This window comes from Thalassophryne amazonica, chromosome 9, assembly GCF_902500255.1.
Source record: "Thalassophryne amazonica chromosome 9, fThaAma1.1, whole genome shotgun sequence".
NCBI lineage: Eukaryota > Metazoa > Chordata > Actinopteri > Batrachoidiformes > Batrachoididae > Thalassophryne > Thalassophryne amazonica.
In genome coordinates, this window is record NC_047111.1 from 51,035,637 (window position 1) to 51,054,278 (window position 18,642).

Genomic DNA, 18,642 nt, shown 5'->3' on the forward strand with positions numbered 1-18,642 from the left:
GTGACAGCTGTCACCCAGGCTGCTCCCATAAGGTGGCAGCGCACTCTGGTGCCTGGAGCCCGCACTCCAGGCAGGGCGCCCTCTGGTGGTGGTGGGCCAGCAGTACCTCCTCTTCAGCGGCCCACACAACACATTTCAGGCTCTGTTGACCCAGTAAGTCTTCAGAGAACAGAGAACTTTCAGAAGAAGTCGGCATGAGGAGTTTATTCGGACATTCCATTGTTAACGCACATTTTGTAATGAAAGAACGTGCGGGCAGAGTCGCATGTCAGGCCGGACCCGACTGCGGGGGGTCGCGACAGGAAAAACACCTCCTTTGGAAACCTTAACAGGCAAGTTGGAACATGCCCAAGCTGTTAAACAATTTCTCAGTTACTCACTTGTTGAAAGCCATCAAAAGCCGCCTGAATTTTACAAATGGTTTTCAACACGGAGGTGTTTTTCCTATCGCAGCGCACACAGATTTGCCGAGTCATCACGGAAACGACTCGGCGAATTTGCGCGCACGTCTTTCATTAAAAAAATGTCCTTAAACAGTGGAATGTCCGCATAAAGTCCTCATGCCGGCCTCTTCTGAATCTTCTCTGTTCTCTCACGACGTCCTGGGTGAATTAAGCCTTAAATTAGGATGTTTTCAGGTCGAAACAGGCCGACGACGGCGCCTGGAAGCGCTGCACAACGTCCCGCTCTGTGGGAAGTCCTTACAGCGACAGAAACACCCCATAATCTCTCATCAGCCGTTAAACTTTTCACCGAAAACCAGCTTAACTTCTCGAATAGTGTCCACTCGGATATTCCTCACAGGTCCAGAAAAAATGTTGATAAAGCAACGCGCGCCGTCTCGAGCAGCGTGTGAAACAAAGGAATTCAGTCGAGAGGGCGGGACCACATCTCACTCATGGGAAACGACGTCACCGACGCGGGAAAAAACTCACGCATGCGCACGAGGGTTCAAGCATGATTGGTGTAATCGCACGTCACTCAAATCCATATAGTTAAAAAAAATAAATAAAAGGGTTGGTTTATTATCTAATAGACCTTGTATGCTTAAAGAAATTGGCAAATATTCCTAACATTTCAGTGTCAAACCCTTACGACAAAGAAATGCTGTTGAGGATTGATGTTTTAGAATCAGAATAGCCTTTATTCACCAAGTATCTACAAGAATACAATAAATTTGACACTTGTTTGAACTATATTCTCTCTGTACAACCATGTAATTCACTACATAATTCACAGTGAAAATGTGTGAATAAAATGTGAAGTTTAAACATGAACTTTATTATAAATAACAATAAATATAACCATATTCCCATGTAATATAACCATATAACCCATGTATATGGCACTGCCTTCACTCTGCTTGGCAACTGCCATGTATTTGGCCCCACCTAATTGATGGCATAGCGACTACTTGTCTCTTGTCGCTGTAAACCGTCCACTCTGACTGAAAATGAATGGTAGCTGGTCACTTTGCCTCTGTGCCTTGTTAGTAAGGGGACCCAGGGGTGATGGGGGTCCCAGCCATGTTTGACAGCACTGTAGACAATGCTGTCGGATCACCATCTGCAGGTCAAACTATGTAATGGCACATTTTCCAACTAGCAAGGTGTTTTCTGTATTTGGTAAAATAAAATAAATAAAATCTGCAAAAATAACACTGATACTGATATGTTCCTGAAAGGCTCGTATTGGCCAACTGCATTCAAGCAATTCATTATTTTGTATATTTTAATTTGCATCACGTTGGTGCGATTTGTTATCTTTGAGAGCATGTACCATCACTTTTAAAGCTCCATTTTTACGCTGAACTGTCGTTATAAAAATAAAAACATAAGCACCCCAAAGAGACGTGTGTTTGTACTTTTTATAGTATTCACGTGTTGATGTGTGCTGAGTTCAGCTGTAAACAGGCTAATGGGCTGCGCCCCAAAGCTGATGGCAAAGAAAGACAACAACATTCAAATAAACAAACAGAAGCAGCTTGTGTCAAAAACGCAGTCATCATCCCAGAAATCACTTCCACCATCTCCACTGAATCCACATTACAGCTAGCTCGAAAACCCGCACGCGCACTGTTTTCACTTCCAGAAAGGAAAAAAGAAATAAAAGATGAATGTCGCCTAGTGTACTTACTGAAAACACGTCCACGTCCGTAGCAGCCATGATGCGGAATGTTTTGGTGGCGTTGCACGGAGCAGAATGAGGAGGAGCAGCCGCCCTCCTGCTAAACTCTCTGACACACATCGGAAGTGACACACGCACGAGCCACTCGCTGGAAGCTACGACCTCGGCGACAAGAGCAATCACTGCTTTTTACTGCAGCCTTCGTCTCCGTATAGATAGCAATTGTTTTTTTTCTTACTTTTCCTTATTGTCTAAAAGTCCGAAAGGTTATCAGCATTATGTAATACTGGATAAATCTGTATCTTATCGTTGGTTTAAAATACTACAACAAAAGCGATAAGCACGCTAATAGAAAGCGCCTACTCCCAGTTGCGCATGCATGCGTATTAAAACGGGGGATATCAGCTACGAAGGCTTATTGAATGAGCTTGTTTGCATTTTTCTTATTTACAATGTTTGAAGTATTACACCCGGATGTATATTAGAATAAATCTAGACGTTTGAAGTGGTCAAGAAGCTGTTCCAGGGTCAGATCGGCCAAATAAGGAAGTGAGGTATCTTAGCACCGCTTGGCACATCGTCTTTGGATAGGAAAACATGGCTCCTTTTCATAAACTGTTTCAGGAATGTTGAGCTGCTCGCATTACAAGCCAGGACAGGATTAACGCTATAAAGGTGTCAATGTGGGACATATGTAAATACATCATCACTTCAGCGGAGCTGACATACAAATCCGAGTGATTTGCTGATGTTTCTGTGGCCTTATGATATAAATTTAATAAGGTCACGGATTGGTTTTACTCCAGCCAATCAGAGCAACCGGACTAATCACATTCCCGCGAGCATTCCTTAACTTCACTATTCGGGTGTCATGTTTTAATAAAATAAAGCCTTCAGATGTTGATTACTGGCATGTTGAGGGGGAAGAGATGTGTTGCTAAACTGTTATTTTATACTTGACTCATATGTCAAAGAAAATAAGTACCAACACTGAAGCTCATTTCTGAGGTGATTGCCATGAAAATATTTTTTGGAATATGTTCGCCCTCTATCGGCCTGAGTGCAACACTGCATCCTAAGAAAAAGGCCCTACAACTCGGGGGGGGGAAAGGTTATATTTGCATTTTTTTAAGCACGTTCTTTGGTAGATGTTATCAGATTTTTCTTTTTCAAGAAATCACACAATTTTAGAATTGTGACAGCACAAATTTTCAATGTAAATATTAATATTCATTGACTAAAGTGTGTTTTTTGTTTTGTTTGTTACATGAAAGTAAAATCTATTTGAAAAAACAAAGGAAACGACCTTTTAAAAAACGAGCATCAATTTAAAAGACATACATAATCAACAGTTTTGTCCTGCAAAAAATGTTTTTTATTGGGCACCTGTGACATCATGATGGTTGGCTGTGTGTGTGTGTATGTGTGTGTGTGTCACGTGCTTAATTTTTTTGTTTGTTACTACACCAAAGAGGTGTTTTCACCAGTTTCTTTGTTTGTCTATTAGCAGGACAAATCAAAAGGTAAAGAGCCTATTTCAATGAAATTTGGTAAAATGGTAGATCAAGTTCCTGGAAATAAGTGATTCAAACTTGAAGGTGACCCACAATATATGATTCAGATAGGAGTTGGATTACCATTATAGTCAATGGACTGCATTCATGATCAACGTGTTTTACAGTGATGCCTCATATTCATGTAATCATAGCTGTTATGAGGTCCCAGCCTTGGCTGGGGAAGTAACCTACAATAGACTGGAGGTCTGTTCAGGAGAAGTTATTGTGAAAGAAGTACCAGCCTGATGGGCCTCGGGGCCTGTAGAAGAAGTCAAGTCTGGGGAAATGCATTCAGGCAGCATTTTGCAGCATCCACAACACCAAAGGACCCCCTTGGGTCCTGGATGACAACCACCCAGGCAGACAACTGCTACTTCTCAAAAAAAACAAAAAAACAAACAAAAAAACAAAACATCTTTCTGCCACAGCCAGGTGAAAGCTGGGTGTTCTGTTGGCCTTCTCCAACTACTGGCTCCTCAATAGTCAGGCACCTGTGCACTGAAAAATACAGTGAAATGTGCCACATGGTTAAAATGTCGTTCCCTCACATTGGGGTCGTTCACTGCACGGTGGTGCGCGGGTCCAAACCTGAGGCAGCTCATGCAGCACCCGGAACATCCTTTCCTCTCTCTTGCAGAAGAAGAACTGCATTTCTAATGGTGCTTTTCCATCTAGTAGATGCTCAAATGGCTTTAAAATGATGCCTCACATGTTCTTCTCCAGCCGAGGCTGGTACCCATTTTTACAGATGGGGGGACTGAGATGATGGAGACAGATAAGTGGCATGAACAGGATTGGAACCCAGGTCTACATATTGTACTGGACTTACTGCTTCTTCAAAACCCTCATACGCAGTTAATACCCAGTCACCTGACCTCTACCAACAGAACATGCTGTGAATTACCCAAAGACAAAACTGAAGGCAGAAAGACCCACAAACACGCAGTATGTGAAGGAGGTTGTGGTAAAGTTCTGGCAAAACATAACTCAAGTTCCAGGTTTCAGCTAGTGGACACTGGAAAGGACCTAGAAAGAACATACGTATATATATATATATATATATATATATATATATATATATATATATATGCATATACACATATACATACACATACACCTGTACACACATACCTATACATATGCATATATATAAACATGATTGGGATTGAAAAGGAGATAGGAGCATCTTCTTTACAATATGTGAAATGGAGTTTATCACTTTTGTCCTCTGAAAATTGATGGTTAATATATTTTTCTTAAACTCTTTGAACTAAAGCTGAAAAGCTACACTATAATTAGAATTCAGGAACATTATAATAAAAACCACTATAACACAAAATTATTCAATCATAGGTGGAAATTGTTACCTTACATACAAGGAAATGTGAAGCATGACATCAGTACAAACGTTGGACTACCGCTGGCAGTCATGTGTCATCTTCTTTCATTATGCTGCTTTCAATGTACCTCAGAAGTCGGAACTTAGAACTCATAATTATATCATTTTTGACAAACCAAAAACACACTACCAGCTAGTTTGCCATGTTGTCCATCAACGGAACAAAGGAGCAAAAACGAGCCAACAGATGCAGTACAATGTTGCATTAGATTGTAAAATGTTATTATATTGGTTGTGATATGCTGGATAACATTTACTGTGCAAACTCCCATTTTTGAAGAATCACATCATATGCCAAAGTCGGGGTTGAGAAAGCTTTCCCAAGTTAATGACATGGAATTCTGACCTCAGGTGGTGTTTTCTTTGATTTTTCCAGATGGAAGTTTGGAAATTCAGACTTCAGTTTCCGTCAATTGTAGCGTTAGGGCTTGTACGTTAAATGCAGATACAGATCCAGACAGAAACTTCTACTCACACTTTTCATACAACTGTTCTGTAACATTTTCTGAAAGCTTGCTGATACATACAAAACACAGCAATACAACCGGTCAGCAGGGGGCAGTATAGCCAAAGTTGAAGCAAGACAATGTTAAAGCAAAAGGATATGAGGAAGACCATTATCAAAGGCAGAATATTTTGACAAGTTTTATATAAACTTGTTGTGAAGTATTTAATGGCCTCACAAACCGCCACCAGCAATATCACCGCCTATACTTGCTTCTTTTACCACAGGAATATTGTTACGACTTTGACTGTTGCAAAGTTTGATGTTGTCAGAAACTTTCAAAATGCTCTGCACAGCCATTTAATGGATATTTTAACATCCAGGCCAACATAAAGAAGACACGCACGGATCTGGGCATGATGGTTTCACCATTCAAAACACACGTAAATTTCTGTACACATAAATTAGCCTTAAAAGTGTACGGCCTGTGGCTTTTTTAAAGATTTATGTCATTACAAGAATTTTCTTTGGTACCACTGTAAAAATTATTTATTAGTCTTTAAATAGGGGAGTCATAATACGATATTGCCAATATGATCAAAATTGGCATTGTCGAGAAAATTTTTTTAAAATACTTCCTCTGAAGGGGAAAATTTTGAGAGAACAAATGGCCTTGAACTATACGGTACTGACCCATACAGTCTATGCTAACGACGTTATAGATCATGTGAGAGCTTCTCCTGACTTGCAAGGGATGCTGGGAAGCACATGGGGACAGCCAATCAGAGTAGAGAAACAGTGAGGTCTGCTGGTTGCATGCACGCACACATGTCCTCCTGAAGCCGGTGTCGCAGACCGAACGGTCCCCCTTAAAATCCAGCTCCCCCGACGACGCGGTTCACGGATTATCACCTCGTTTCTGCTTCAAACTGCACTCCAGTCATCATCTATCTCAGCAACAGATATCTGAAGCTTTTGTACAACAATCCTTTCCACATAAATGCAGCATTATGTCATCATAAAAGGCAGCAGAAGCGATATGCGCCGCAGCTAAACGAGCTGCTAGTTGATGCGTTCACTGCGCATCGGACATTTCAAAGTGTCACCGAATTTCACCTCGTTTCTGCTTAAAACTGACTTTAGAATGATTTAAGAGGTTTTAGCTTTATCATCTGATGGTTAATAATCTCATTAAACCATTTAATTGCTTTGGTTGAAGAGCTCCGTCTCAGACGAGCTGCTGTGGTCTGAAATGACGCATGCGCAGATGCAAAAGGCGGACCGATTTTTAGGGGCGAACCGTTTGGTCTGCTACACCGGCATTAAAAGGAAACTATAACAGTTGTGATGGAATTTCCAAATATGTTCTCCTTAAAATGAGCTGTAATTTTGCAACACGTTTCAAAAATAAGCAATGCTTGGATTTCCTTGGAAACTAAATTTTGTCAGATTTGTGAAATTTGAAAGGCCGTACAGCTTTAAGGATTCTCTCCTACAGGTTATATGGGCATGTCACACACAGCAAGCAAAAACTAACTTATGTGACATATGTCACAGAGATCTAAAACAAGACCTTTCAGGTGTACATGCTGCCGATTCCATACGCTTAGTCACAAAGGTGTGGAACTTTGACAAAATTTAATGCAAATTCCTCAACAACATCTAGGTCTAAAATATAGGTTTGACACCATATGACCCCTTTAATAGCTTTAGTCAGAGCACATGGCGAGTGCTAAAGCAGGTTTTGCCCACTCATAAGCCGTATTATCACTTTATTGCAACATAAAATAAGTTAACTATTACTGGCAGCTTGCATATATTAACCAAATGTGTTACGTCTGCACTTTTCCCGGAAAGCAGCAGCAGGTGACGAGTGTCCGCTCAGGTAGAGGACGCGTGCTAGGACGAATAAAAGGACACGTCGTAGGACGAATAAAAGGACACGTACGGCGGCGCTTCGTCACTAAAACTTTACTAATGGCGTTAACTCAAGAGTCTGTGCTGTCCGTGTTGATAGCAGAGGGTGGAAAAGTGAAGAAAAGCGACCTCGTGGCTAAATTTAAAGGCTCATTTGACTGCGAGGACCCGACAGAGAAAGAACGGAACAAGGAGCTTTTTAAGACCTTCGTCAACAACGCCGCCTTTGTCAAGGAGGTCGACGGCGTCAAGTACGTCTTCGTCAGGAAGAAGTACCAACACTTGCTAGAGGACACTGAGAGTGTGGAGAGCTGTGGAGGAGAGGAGCCCTGGGCTGAGTCTCCTGTGCAGTTGGCCCTGCAGAGGATCCAGTCCAAGTCTGCAGAGTTCCGAGTTCAAAAAGCCCTGCGTTTCCAGATTTCACAGTGGGAGCACTCAGATGGAGGGGAAAACACCTCCAGTACACAGTCTGCTTTACCCCCCAGCAGCTCCACTATAGTGGAGATCCACAAGCTGAAGGCGGACTTGCGAAGCACTCCCGATGCCTTCAGGAACGAGAGCAAGATGTGTTTCCTGGAGACCAACCAACCGAAGAAGGTGGCCAACGAGGAGCCCAAAGAACCCAGGTTCTCCTCCGTGGTTCCCCTGGAGCAGTCAGAGCACCAGTGGTTTGTGAAGTGTGCCGCCGGCCACTGGAGCCAGGTCTATGTTCTGCTCCTCACTGATACGCAGCTGGCAGAGAAGAGGGACTTCATGTCCGGCTTTACCGTGTTGCACTGGGCTGCTAAGTGGGGAAACACTGAAATGCTTGAAAAGATCATCGAACTATCCCGGCTTGGAGGCGTCGACGTCAACATCAACGCAAGAACGCATGGGGGGTACACTCCTTTGCACATTGCAGCCTTACACGCGCAGGAATACATCCTGGCTATGCTGGTGGAGGAGTACGGCGCCAACATTAGTGTCCGGGACAACTGTGGAAAGAAGGCCTACCACTATCTGAGCAAAGGCATTTCTACAAAGGTTCGAGAGATGCTGGGTGACCCCCGGTCCCAGCTGGATCAGGAGAAGTCCTTCCTAGAGAGAGAAGAGCTGGACCTGCTCCCGGACCTCTCCAAGTCCCTGCATTCGATAAGTCGTCTCTTCCAGCCCCATTTGACAGGCCCCAAGAAGAAGCACAAGCTGAGGCCCAGCCTTTACTCGCTGACCAATGAGGCAGAGGAAGAACAGGAGGACAGCACCGTCTCGAGGCCCAGACCTTTATCAGAGGTTTTTATGTAATCTGAGGATTGTGGTAGTCTTGTTTCTATGCAGGGAAGCAGACAACACCAAGTATTGTCAAACAAGCCTAGAAACATTAGCAATAAAAGCTAATATAGGTCACTGGGTGCTCTATAAATAGATTTTAAAGTTTTTGTCCAAAAACATAAATAAAAACACTGAGATGATGCTTCTTATTAAAAAAGAAAAAAGCTACTCTTAGGTCTCAAACAAAGATCTGTTTATGTGCCTGACACTTTATCGCTAACTGCTAGGTGTTGAGTTAATGCTTGAGTTTCACAATTCTTTGCTTCTTGGTCCTTCAACGTTGGCATTTCCTGTCTTTGTGGTGTACAATTCACAGAGCGTTGTATTGTTCACCCACTAAAAATGAACATGAACAAGTTAGACCGTTGAGAAACAGGTTAGTTTAGAATCCGTGATAGGTGAGTGTTGGTGTTAACGGTTAGCATTAATGTAATACTGATGGTTAGCATCAACTGTAGATGGATTTCCATAACAAATTTTCACAACAATTAATCAATATTTTCAATGTTGACAAAACATAGCAAACTGTCAGTGTTTCCATCGAGTGATGGAATGCGACTGCCGAGTTTTGTCCTGTCGTGATAACTGTCATTCCAGCAAGGCTCTCACGAGAACTGTAACCATGGTGACGTATGTGCAAGTGCTGCAAATTATTGCCATAACATCATATCTTATGAGGTTTAACTACCCTATGCAAGCATTGGAATGTTTTATTCAAAATATGTGTTTCCATTAAGTGTATTTTCAACACACCCACCTGTGGTTAGCATGTCTGTGTATGTTAGCATGCAACCACACGTTTGTACAAACCGCAGTTAGCGTTTTCCTCCATATACCTCATCACTGCTCAAAATGTGAAGCATCAGCATGACAATGTATAGTATAAATAGCGTTACATTCCACATCTGGAAATGTGGTGTTTACCAGAAAACCCTTTATTAGTTTGCAACAGGGTTAGTGAGGGTGTTTAACATAAACCCCAGTAATATTTAACTGTAAAAGTAGGCAAAACTTACTTTTAAGCCCTACATGTTCAGCAGGTGTTCCCACAGGTATATGGGATATTTACCCACAACACAAAGTTGATTTTTTTGGATTAATCTGGTGCATCCAAGGCTATCAAATTGTCATCAGTTTTTCCTCACTTTATGTTGCCCTTTCAGTTTCAGTGAGTTACAGAATGATTGCACTTAATATGTGTGAGGCATTGGTATTAAACTGGAGCATACCAACTCCGTTAACTGTCCAACTAGCATCTTCATTCACTAGGTAGACTTCACCATTTTACAAGGCTTGTCATGAAATGTACCTTCTTTTCTGTCTACTTTTTGCCTAGATATTACCACTGTACATAGGGTTTTTGTGCCATAAAATGGACATTTTTCAATCTACTCATCATATGAGATGGATTACCAACTTTTTTTTGTTGTTGGAGATTTCCGTAACATTTCCCTACTCCCTCCACAGGAAACAGATGATGGGACTATATTTGAATACAGTCTCATCCATAAACCCATTTGTAGACTCAGACCCAATACTTTGTTTCTTTTTCATTGTACGAAACTATATCAAGTCAAGTCGATGTGTAATTTTCCATCAGGTGGTGATGAATGTTAATGCTGTAGTAGCACAATAACGGAGCAGCAACGGACCGTGAATGCATCGTCACACTCAATTGTCTTCTGTGATGTTAAACTAATGCATTAAAACATTCTTGTTTTTGAATTTTCCAGTTATATGCCATTATTAAACATTCTGAGATTGGTAAATTGAGATTAGTTTCTTGCCGTTATAGCATTTCAGCTCAGACAATAAAAACTGCAGTACTTCTAACTTTTTTGGATTAATCAAGGTCATTGACAGAAAAGTGCTGATGTAATTTCTTAGAGATGACTTTGATTTGTTCGAGCCGTTCTGTGCTTGATATTGTTGACCAGAAAAAAAAAAGTATTGGAAGACGCGACTGTATTGTAGGAAATGTTATGAGCTTTGCTTCTCTGTTTTCAGACTTTTTTAGATTATGATTAATTAATCATAGTGATAAACATGTTGATAATGAAAATAATTTGATGTAACCCAAGTCGGTGCCAAGATGACATCATATTCTAAGTACCTGTTTTTACCGAACGGTTTTAACAAATCTGTTTGCTGCGTTCATGGATGACCTGATTTTGAATTCTGTCGTACAAATTAATAGTTTGTAACAGTGTAAAATCAATTCATAGAAAGTTTTGTTACTGATAATAATGGGGGGGGGGGGGGGGGGGGGGCATTTTTCTTTTCATTTTCATCTCTCCATAAGAGGAGCAGTGAAGTGGTCTTCCTCTGGATATTTCCTCCGATGCACACATGAATTAAACCACTAGAAATGTCTGTCATTGAGGAGACCTGTTGAAGGACGTCTCCTGTGCACGTGTCCTGTAAAAGCAGCAGACTATCACTCTGACTGAAATAAATAAATTTTGCTTGACCTGTGGAGGCCGTGTGATTCATCGTGACGTGTGCAGGTGTGTTGTTGAAATCGTACCTTTGTTCATGTCAAAACATCTGCGAAACCAGACTCAGACCTAGGTTTAGTCTCTGGGAGACAACTGTGAGTCATCGCGGGAATACGGTTGTGCTGATAGTCAGTGGCCCCTGCAGGCCAAACACAAAGTAACCTGCCTTCCATGTGTTTCCTGGTTTCTGCAGTTCCATCAGCTTTGAGCACATACAGCTGTTAATTTGCAGCAGTTGTGGGATGTAAATGCTCAAAGGATCATGGAAAAAGAAAGAGCAGGATTTAGGATTGGGACGCTGTGTTCCCAGCTTTGGGTTGACTGTCTGATGCAGCACATCATTACTGACCCTGCAGCATCTCACCTTGATGTCAAAATAATGTTGCTCCTCTGAGCCTCACATGACCAACGTTTTTATTAGCAGATGAGGAAATGACTCACGGTTTAAAAAAAAAAGTCATCCTGAAGGCCGTTCTTGAACGTGATATAACCTATAAAGCCGGCATTTGCTGCTCGGTGCGGTTAACTATGGGATTTTTATAGTTCAGTAGTTTTTAAATATTGAATTAGTGGGTAATCAGAAAACTGAAGAACAGACTTCTTGTTTCGCAGTCCAGTCACTATTTCAGTTTTCTGAAAATACACGATATCCAGGTTTTCACTAAAATTAATTGTCTAAAATGCTAACATGAGAGATTATTTACATTAATGGCTAAAGTTTTTGGACAGCATGTCGAGAGATGTATCAAATTTGTCAAGCGTTGGTTTGTGTCATTACTGGTACTCAGTGGCGGTTTTTGATATGGGCCATGCGGGCGTTGCCCTGGGCGGCACAGTGGGGGCGAGCACTCGAAAAAAAAAATCATGTCCACCACAAAATGGTTTTCTTATCAGTGTGTGGAATTGGCAAATTGGCGCCCCCTGTAGGCAGCTGCAGGCGCTGACAAAATAATCGTAATAACAATGATAATGAAATTTAAAATTAGGCTTATCATCATAATTAACTGGTTTATTTAATGAAGAAAAAGAATCACATTTGATTTCATTGGCATGGGAATGCAAGTAACATTTCAGTTTAAATTTTTGTTTGATCCACAGATGAAGACCAAAAATTGGGAGGAAAAAGGCAAACACACACCCCACACACACACCCATCTTCAATCGCTTAGTCCAAGAGTCGTGGGGGGCTGAAGCCTATCCCAGCAGTCATAAAGCGTGAGGCGGGTACACCCAGGACAGGACGCCAGTCTGTCACAGGGCCACAAACAGACAAACAAACACAGACACACACTCGCACACCTACGGACAATTTAAAGATTCCAATCCACCTAACCCGCATGTCTTTGGATGTGGGAGGAAACTGGAGCACCCGGAGGAAACCTACACAAACACGGAGAGAACATGCAAACTCCACATAGAAAGGCTACAGGCGGGAATTGAACCCATGACCTTCTTGCTGTGAGGCAACAGTGCTAACCACTAAGCCACCGTGTTGCCAAAAGGCAAACACTACATGATCAAATTTCTGTCAAACCTAAAACTTTTGCAGATTAGTTAATGCTAAGTATTTACACATTTAGCCTAATATGTACAAACGTGATACATCAAGATAAATATTTAGCTAAATGTTGAGACAAATATGTACCTCAATAAAAGTGTGAATTGTTCCTGCCTGAAAGACAGATTAATAAAGGCATGTTTATTCAAACTTGCAATACATGGATGTTTTGTTTTGGAGTAATATTGTGGCCTACAGGCTTTTGATGTCAATTTCAATTACAATTTCAGTGGCACTTCTAAAATATTAATATAATAATAATAATAATAACAAAACGGCTGTTTGTGCAAAATTTTCTGGGTTTTTTTTGGGGGGGGGGGGGCCTCAGGCGGAGTAGAACCGCCACTGCTGGTACTTGTTTTATAAGGATCATCTAATCCCACTATAATTTGATGTGATATTAAATTGTCATTTGCTCTATTTTTGTCAAACTAATGAGATATTTTTTGGCTGTGAACACTGGACGGGTCTTGCGCTGTTGCTCATGAATAATTTTTGCCACAGTGTGAAAAGCTAATCTTGGATCGTGAGTATGTAGAAGTTAGAACTGGGTGAGACACAACTTGGCCAGATTGTACACAATTTATGCTTCATATTGAAGGTTTATGCTTAAAATTTTCTATGTCCTCAGGTGTCCTGGTTTAACAGTAAGTGCTGCAGTCAAGTCCAACAGATTGGAGAGAATGGTGGACTGACTCAACCAGATTAGAACCCAAAACCTTGGAGTCTACCATTAAAATCACATGACGAGCAGATTAAAGTCTTCAGCTTGTTTCCAGTGGAGTTAAATTAGAATCAAAAATTACAAAATGCCTTCAGCCTTCAATCTAAATTCAGAAACCACCAGGTGACTGGTCTTGCAAAAGACAGTTAATGAGCCTGTTCTTTCATACTCCAATGAGGCAGCCACCAAACAACGTGGCTAGCACAAATTCAGTTTTGTTGTTTTTTAAACAAAAAACTGCACCATCTTGGATAGTTCACATAACCTTTCAAGCTCCATGTTTAAAAAAAAAAAAACCCCGAGAGGTGTATTTAATAATCCTCAATAAATATTGTGGAATGTAAATCTTACCCAAAGGCCTTAATTGGCCCCCAAGCCACCAGTTTGACAACCCACAGGCCACGTTTCTCAGACCAGGGCCGATTGAGAAGTTTTGAGCCTGACCCAGAAAAGGGTGTGACTTTCCATCTTTTGCATTCAGAGAAACCAACCTTTCTCAACATTTCACCCACTGAGTCAAAATTTTACACATTCTCTCGAAATGCTGGTTTCTCAGAATGCAAAATAAGGCTATGGATGAATGAAGTTTGCATTTGAGTCTCAATATATATATATATAGCTAAAAGCCAGGATGATAGTTCTGTTGCAATTTGCTGATGTGCCTGCAGAGGGCAGCGCTCCGAGAGAAACAACCAAATTTAATACGCACTCCATTCAGGAAGTATTCACAGAGCTTCACTTTTTCCACATTTCCTGTAACAGCCTTACTCCAAAATGGAGTAATTTTTTTACATCAAAATTCTACTCACAACACTGCATAATGACGACAAAGAGCTTTTTTTTATTTCAGCAAATTTATTAAAAATAACTAAGAAATCAAATGCACGTAAGTATTCACACTCTGTGCTCAGTACTTTGTTGATGCACCTTTGGCAGCAATTACAACCTCAAGTCTTCATGAATATGACACAAGCTTGGTGCACCTATCTTTGGGCAGGTTTCCTCTTTGCAGCACCTCTCAGGCTCCATCACGTTGGATGAGGAGCGTCGGAGCACAGCCATTTTCAGATCTCTCCAGAGATCGTCAATCAGATTCAGGTCTGGACTCTGGCTGGACCACTCAAGAACATTCACAGAGTTGTCCTCAAGCCACTCCTTTGATATCTTGGCTGTGTGCTTAAGGTCATTGTCCTGCTGAAAGATGAACTGTCAAGAGCGATCTGGAGCAGGTTTTCATCCAGGATGACTGTATTTTGTTGCATTCCTCGTTCCCTCAATCCTGACTAGTCTCCCAGTTCCTGCTACTGAAAAACATCCCCACAGCATGATGCTGCCACCACCATGCTTCACTGTAGGGATGGTACCTGGTTTCCTCCAAACATGACATCTGCAATTCACATCAAAAAGTTCAATCTTAGTCTCATCAGACCAGAGAATTTTGTTTCTCATGGTCTGAGAGTTCTTCAGATGCCTTTTGGCAAGCTTCAGGAGGGCTGCCATGTGCCTTTTACTAAGGAGTGGCTTCTGTCTGGCCACTCCACCATACAGGCCTGATTGGTGGATTGCTGCAGAGATGACTGTCCTTCTGGAAGGTTCTCCTCCCTCCACAGAAGAATGCTGGTGCTCTGACAGAGCGACCAGTTTATACAGACAGCCAGCTCTAGGAAGAGTCCTGGTGGAGCTGAACTTCTCTTTACTGATGATGGAGGCCACTGTGCTCATTGGGACCTTCAAAACAGCAGAAATGTTTATGTACCCTTCCCCAGATTTGTGCCTTGAGACAATCCTGTCTCACAGGTCTACAGACAATTCCTTTGACTTCATGCTTGGTTTGTGTTCTGACATGCACTGTCAACTGTGGGACCTTATATGTAGACAGATGTGTGCCTTTCTAAATGAAGTCCAATCAACTGAATTTACCCAAGGTGGCCTCCAATTAAGCTGTAGAAATATCTCAAGGAGGATCAGTGGAAACCACATACACCCAAGCTCAATTTTGTGCTTCATGGCAATGACTGTGGATAGTTAAGTACATGTGATTTCTTAGTTTTTCTATTTTTAATAAATTTGCAAAAATATAAAAACATTTTTCACATTGTTATTATGGGGTATTGTGCGTATAATTTTGAGGGAAAAAAAATGAGTTTCATCCATTTTGGAGTAAGACTGCAACATAAAATGTGGACAAAGTATAGCGCCGTTAATACTTTCTGGGTGCACTCAAAACTGAATTTTAAAGAAAAGTGCATATCATTACTCGTTATTACAATAGCAGCCGAAAAGTTATTAGTATTTTGTGATGTCCTTTCATTCCTGTGCACATTTGTTCAAGTTGCTGCACCATTTATCCTCAATACAAGAAATTCAGTGTGTGTGTGTGTATCGGGAGAGGGAGAGAACAAAAAACAGACAGGGGACTTAATTTATTCACAATTTTACAAACACTGCAGAATTTACAACTCCAAACAGGCACAAGAAAGAGTTCTAACTCAAACTTCCAAACAAACTAAATGTGCAGCAGATTTAGAAATGTCTCCTCATCCTACCAGCTGGGATTTACTGAAATATGTTTGTCATCATGGTATCAGTGTCTCACTCACAAACCAAACTAAATCGCCTGATAATCAGTTCAAATGCTACTTTTCCTGCAAACTTATCAGGACACTGTTTTGATCAATTGACAGGAATCAGACAGGAAGTTCTCGTGTTTATGCGAGCTAAAAGGCCTTATCTCTGTGCTGCTCCTTTCCTCGCCAACTTGTTTCCTTAGTGCATCTCTAAAGACGCTTGCAAATTTTACACATTCCAACAAGCTGCATGGAACAGCACGAGTCTTTGTAACCCTTGAACCCTGAATCAGCACAAAGGCAGTAAAGTGAAGTGGACAGCGTTATAAATCTGCACCGAAATGTTCACGGGGCGACAGAAGCGGTGAAATGCGTAAAAATGTCTAAATTGTTTATGATGATTTCTGCAAATTCCTTCTCCTCCTTTGATATGTAACTCTTTTTGGGGGGGGCATGGGGAGTGTACATTCCAAGTTAATGATTTGTATAGTGGCCTTTTGTGGTCATAATTTCATGAATATCTTTAATAGACAGGTTTTTTTGGGGGGGTGGGGGGGGGGGGGTAAACGTAGGCTGGATCAGTTTTTCAGTGTTTTTTGAAGGACAGTAAATTTTTGATCATTGTAAGACTTCACTAAATGAACACAGCAATCACCGAGCAGAGTTCTGACTTTGCTCAACTAAACGCGACAAACGCACGTGCACACTACTCTAAACCAACTCTTCACTGTCTGCCTAAGCCCGGTCACACGGCACGTAACAAAGGGCAACAAACTAAACGAAACATGAAATTTGGACTTTTGTTGGCATCGTTTAACCTTCGCAGCTTCATTCCTGCAGCTCGCACTTTGTCAGGGAAAATATGAACAAATGCTGCAGAAAACCTCAATTCATCTGTATTTCATTGTGCTGTTGTTCTTGACGGTTTCTTATCGTTTGCTTAGTTTTTGCAACGTTAGCGTTTAGTTTGTCTTCATTCGACCAGCTGAATGTTTTCATACAGTGCAGAAGCCAGTTTGTGAACGTGGCTGCTGCTGTCACTGTGTTCATGTACCGTGGGAAATTACAGCGCAAACAGCCTGTTTGCTTGGATTTTTTTTTTTTTAATCTGGGTGGGGGGAGGGCAGCTTCACTGGGCTCAGGCACCTTATATAGGACAGAATTAATCTTTTGTGTGAATACAATGAATTATTTTACCAAAAATAAAATGAAAACCAGGCTCCTACCACAAGCAACTGCTGAATTTGAAACAAAAAAGCTGTGTAATTTCTGACGGTACTTGAAGGAAGCAGCAATAGCAGTAATCGCCTCCTGCATGTGCTTATTATTTTTTAATAAATATAACAATGAGTGTAGGAATGACAATCCAGCCCTTATGTACACATGGCAACAGGCAGATGATTCAAATGATTATATAAAGAGCTGTTCTGGAAGGCAGAATTCACATTGTGGATCAGTGGCAGCTGGTGGAAATAACCGCATGAGGAGTCAATGTGCGGCGTTCACACAGACTGATCAATTTACTGCTCTGATATATTCAATCATCTTTACACTTATTTTTATTCCCCCTTTTGACAGTTTTCTGTTATAAATCAATATATATGGCTTAGTAACGTAATACAGTGATACAGCAGCTACCACGACACACCATTTTTTTAAATTTTTTTTTTAAATTGAAGCAAGACGGAGCACGCACTGTGTTGTCAGTCTGAACCAGACAGTGAGGATTCTGATGATGGAGATGATAACTCTGGTGTTCTGGATGAGCAACCAGAGCAGGTGGATCACCACTGTGCACACAGATCTCCACAGTGGGTCAGATTATGTGCTTCTGCAGCTTCTCCAGGATTCAGGCGCTACAGAGCTCAGTCCCAGCGCCGAGTCCTGGAAGGCAGACACACACTGCTCCAGCAGTGGCTCCAGGCGCATTTCGTTTAAAGCGACGAGATCAACATTAGCTTCGGTTTCATTTTGTTCCTCTTTCATTCTGTTTGTGCTCTTGCTTCGCAGGCTATTCAGTGATGGGAAAAGTCAAAAGCTCATTCGTCCATCTTTTCTTGACGATTTGTGACTTTTTTGCTTTTGTCCCTTTGTTCAGGAATTGTCATATACCGGGTGATCGGGCCTTTAAATATTCAATCAAAAGAAAACATGATTCGAAATTAACACAACTACAAAAAAGAAGAAGAAAAAAAAAAAGATCAGAAATTATATTTGAGGAATGCAGAAGCACATGAGCGATCCTTTAAAAAAACTGTTACAAAGTCCACAGGTGTATTTTTCATTAAATGTTAGTGTGATCGTCAGAAAGAGCTTTTTCACTAAAGGCTAAATTTTAACATTAAAATGGGACGCCGCTTTGGAGGTAGAAAACAGAAAAGACACCAGCAGTGAAGTGTGAGAAATTACAAAGCATTTCAAGTATCACGTGTCACATCTGTGCAGAAAGAGCCAAAGCAGTCGTTGAAACAACTGTTTCTCTAAAACAATCTGCCAATGAGCACAAGCGTCTCCACAAGCGTATTCAAAGCAAACACTGCATG

The 18,642-nt window shown here is 41.3% G+C and overlaps 2 protein-coding genes across 4 annotated transcripts in view; one reads left to right on the forward strand and one right to left on the reverse strand.

Annotated features, from left to right (window-relative positions):
• The window catches only part of sept8a (septin 8a), a 140,046-nt gene that overhangs the window by 118,961 nt on the left and 2,443 nt on the right, over positions 1-18,642 (reverse strand). For all 3 annotated transcript variants that reach the window (XM_034178024.1, XM_034178023.1, XM_034178025.1), the window contains exon 2: positions 2,137-2,232. In XM_034178024.1, coding sequence (XP_034033915.1) covers positions 2,137-2,166 — 30 coding nt within the window. In that variant the 5' untranslated portion in view covers positions 2,167-2,232. The remainder of the gene's footprint in view (positions 1-2,136; positions 2,233-18,642) is intronic.
• LOC117517104 (ankyrin repeat domain-containing protein SOWAHA-like) lies at positions 7,346-8,891 on the forward strand. The gene has a single exon (XM_034178026.1). It carries the CDS (start codon positions 7,355-7,357, stop codon positions 8,723-8,725), a length of 1,371 nt encoding a protein of 456 aa, XP_034033917.1. The 5' UTR covers positions 7,346-7,354; the 3' UTR covers positions 8,726-8,891.

Coding starts and splice junctions, on each gene's coding strand:
- LOC117517104 (XM_034178026.1), top strand. CDS start 7,355: ATGTGTTACGTCTGCACTTTTCCCGGAAAGCAGCAGCAGGTGACGAGT.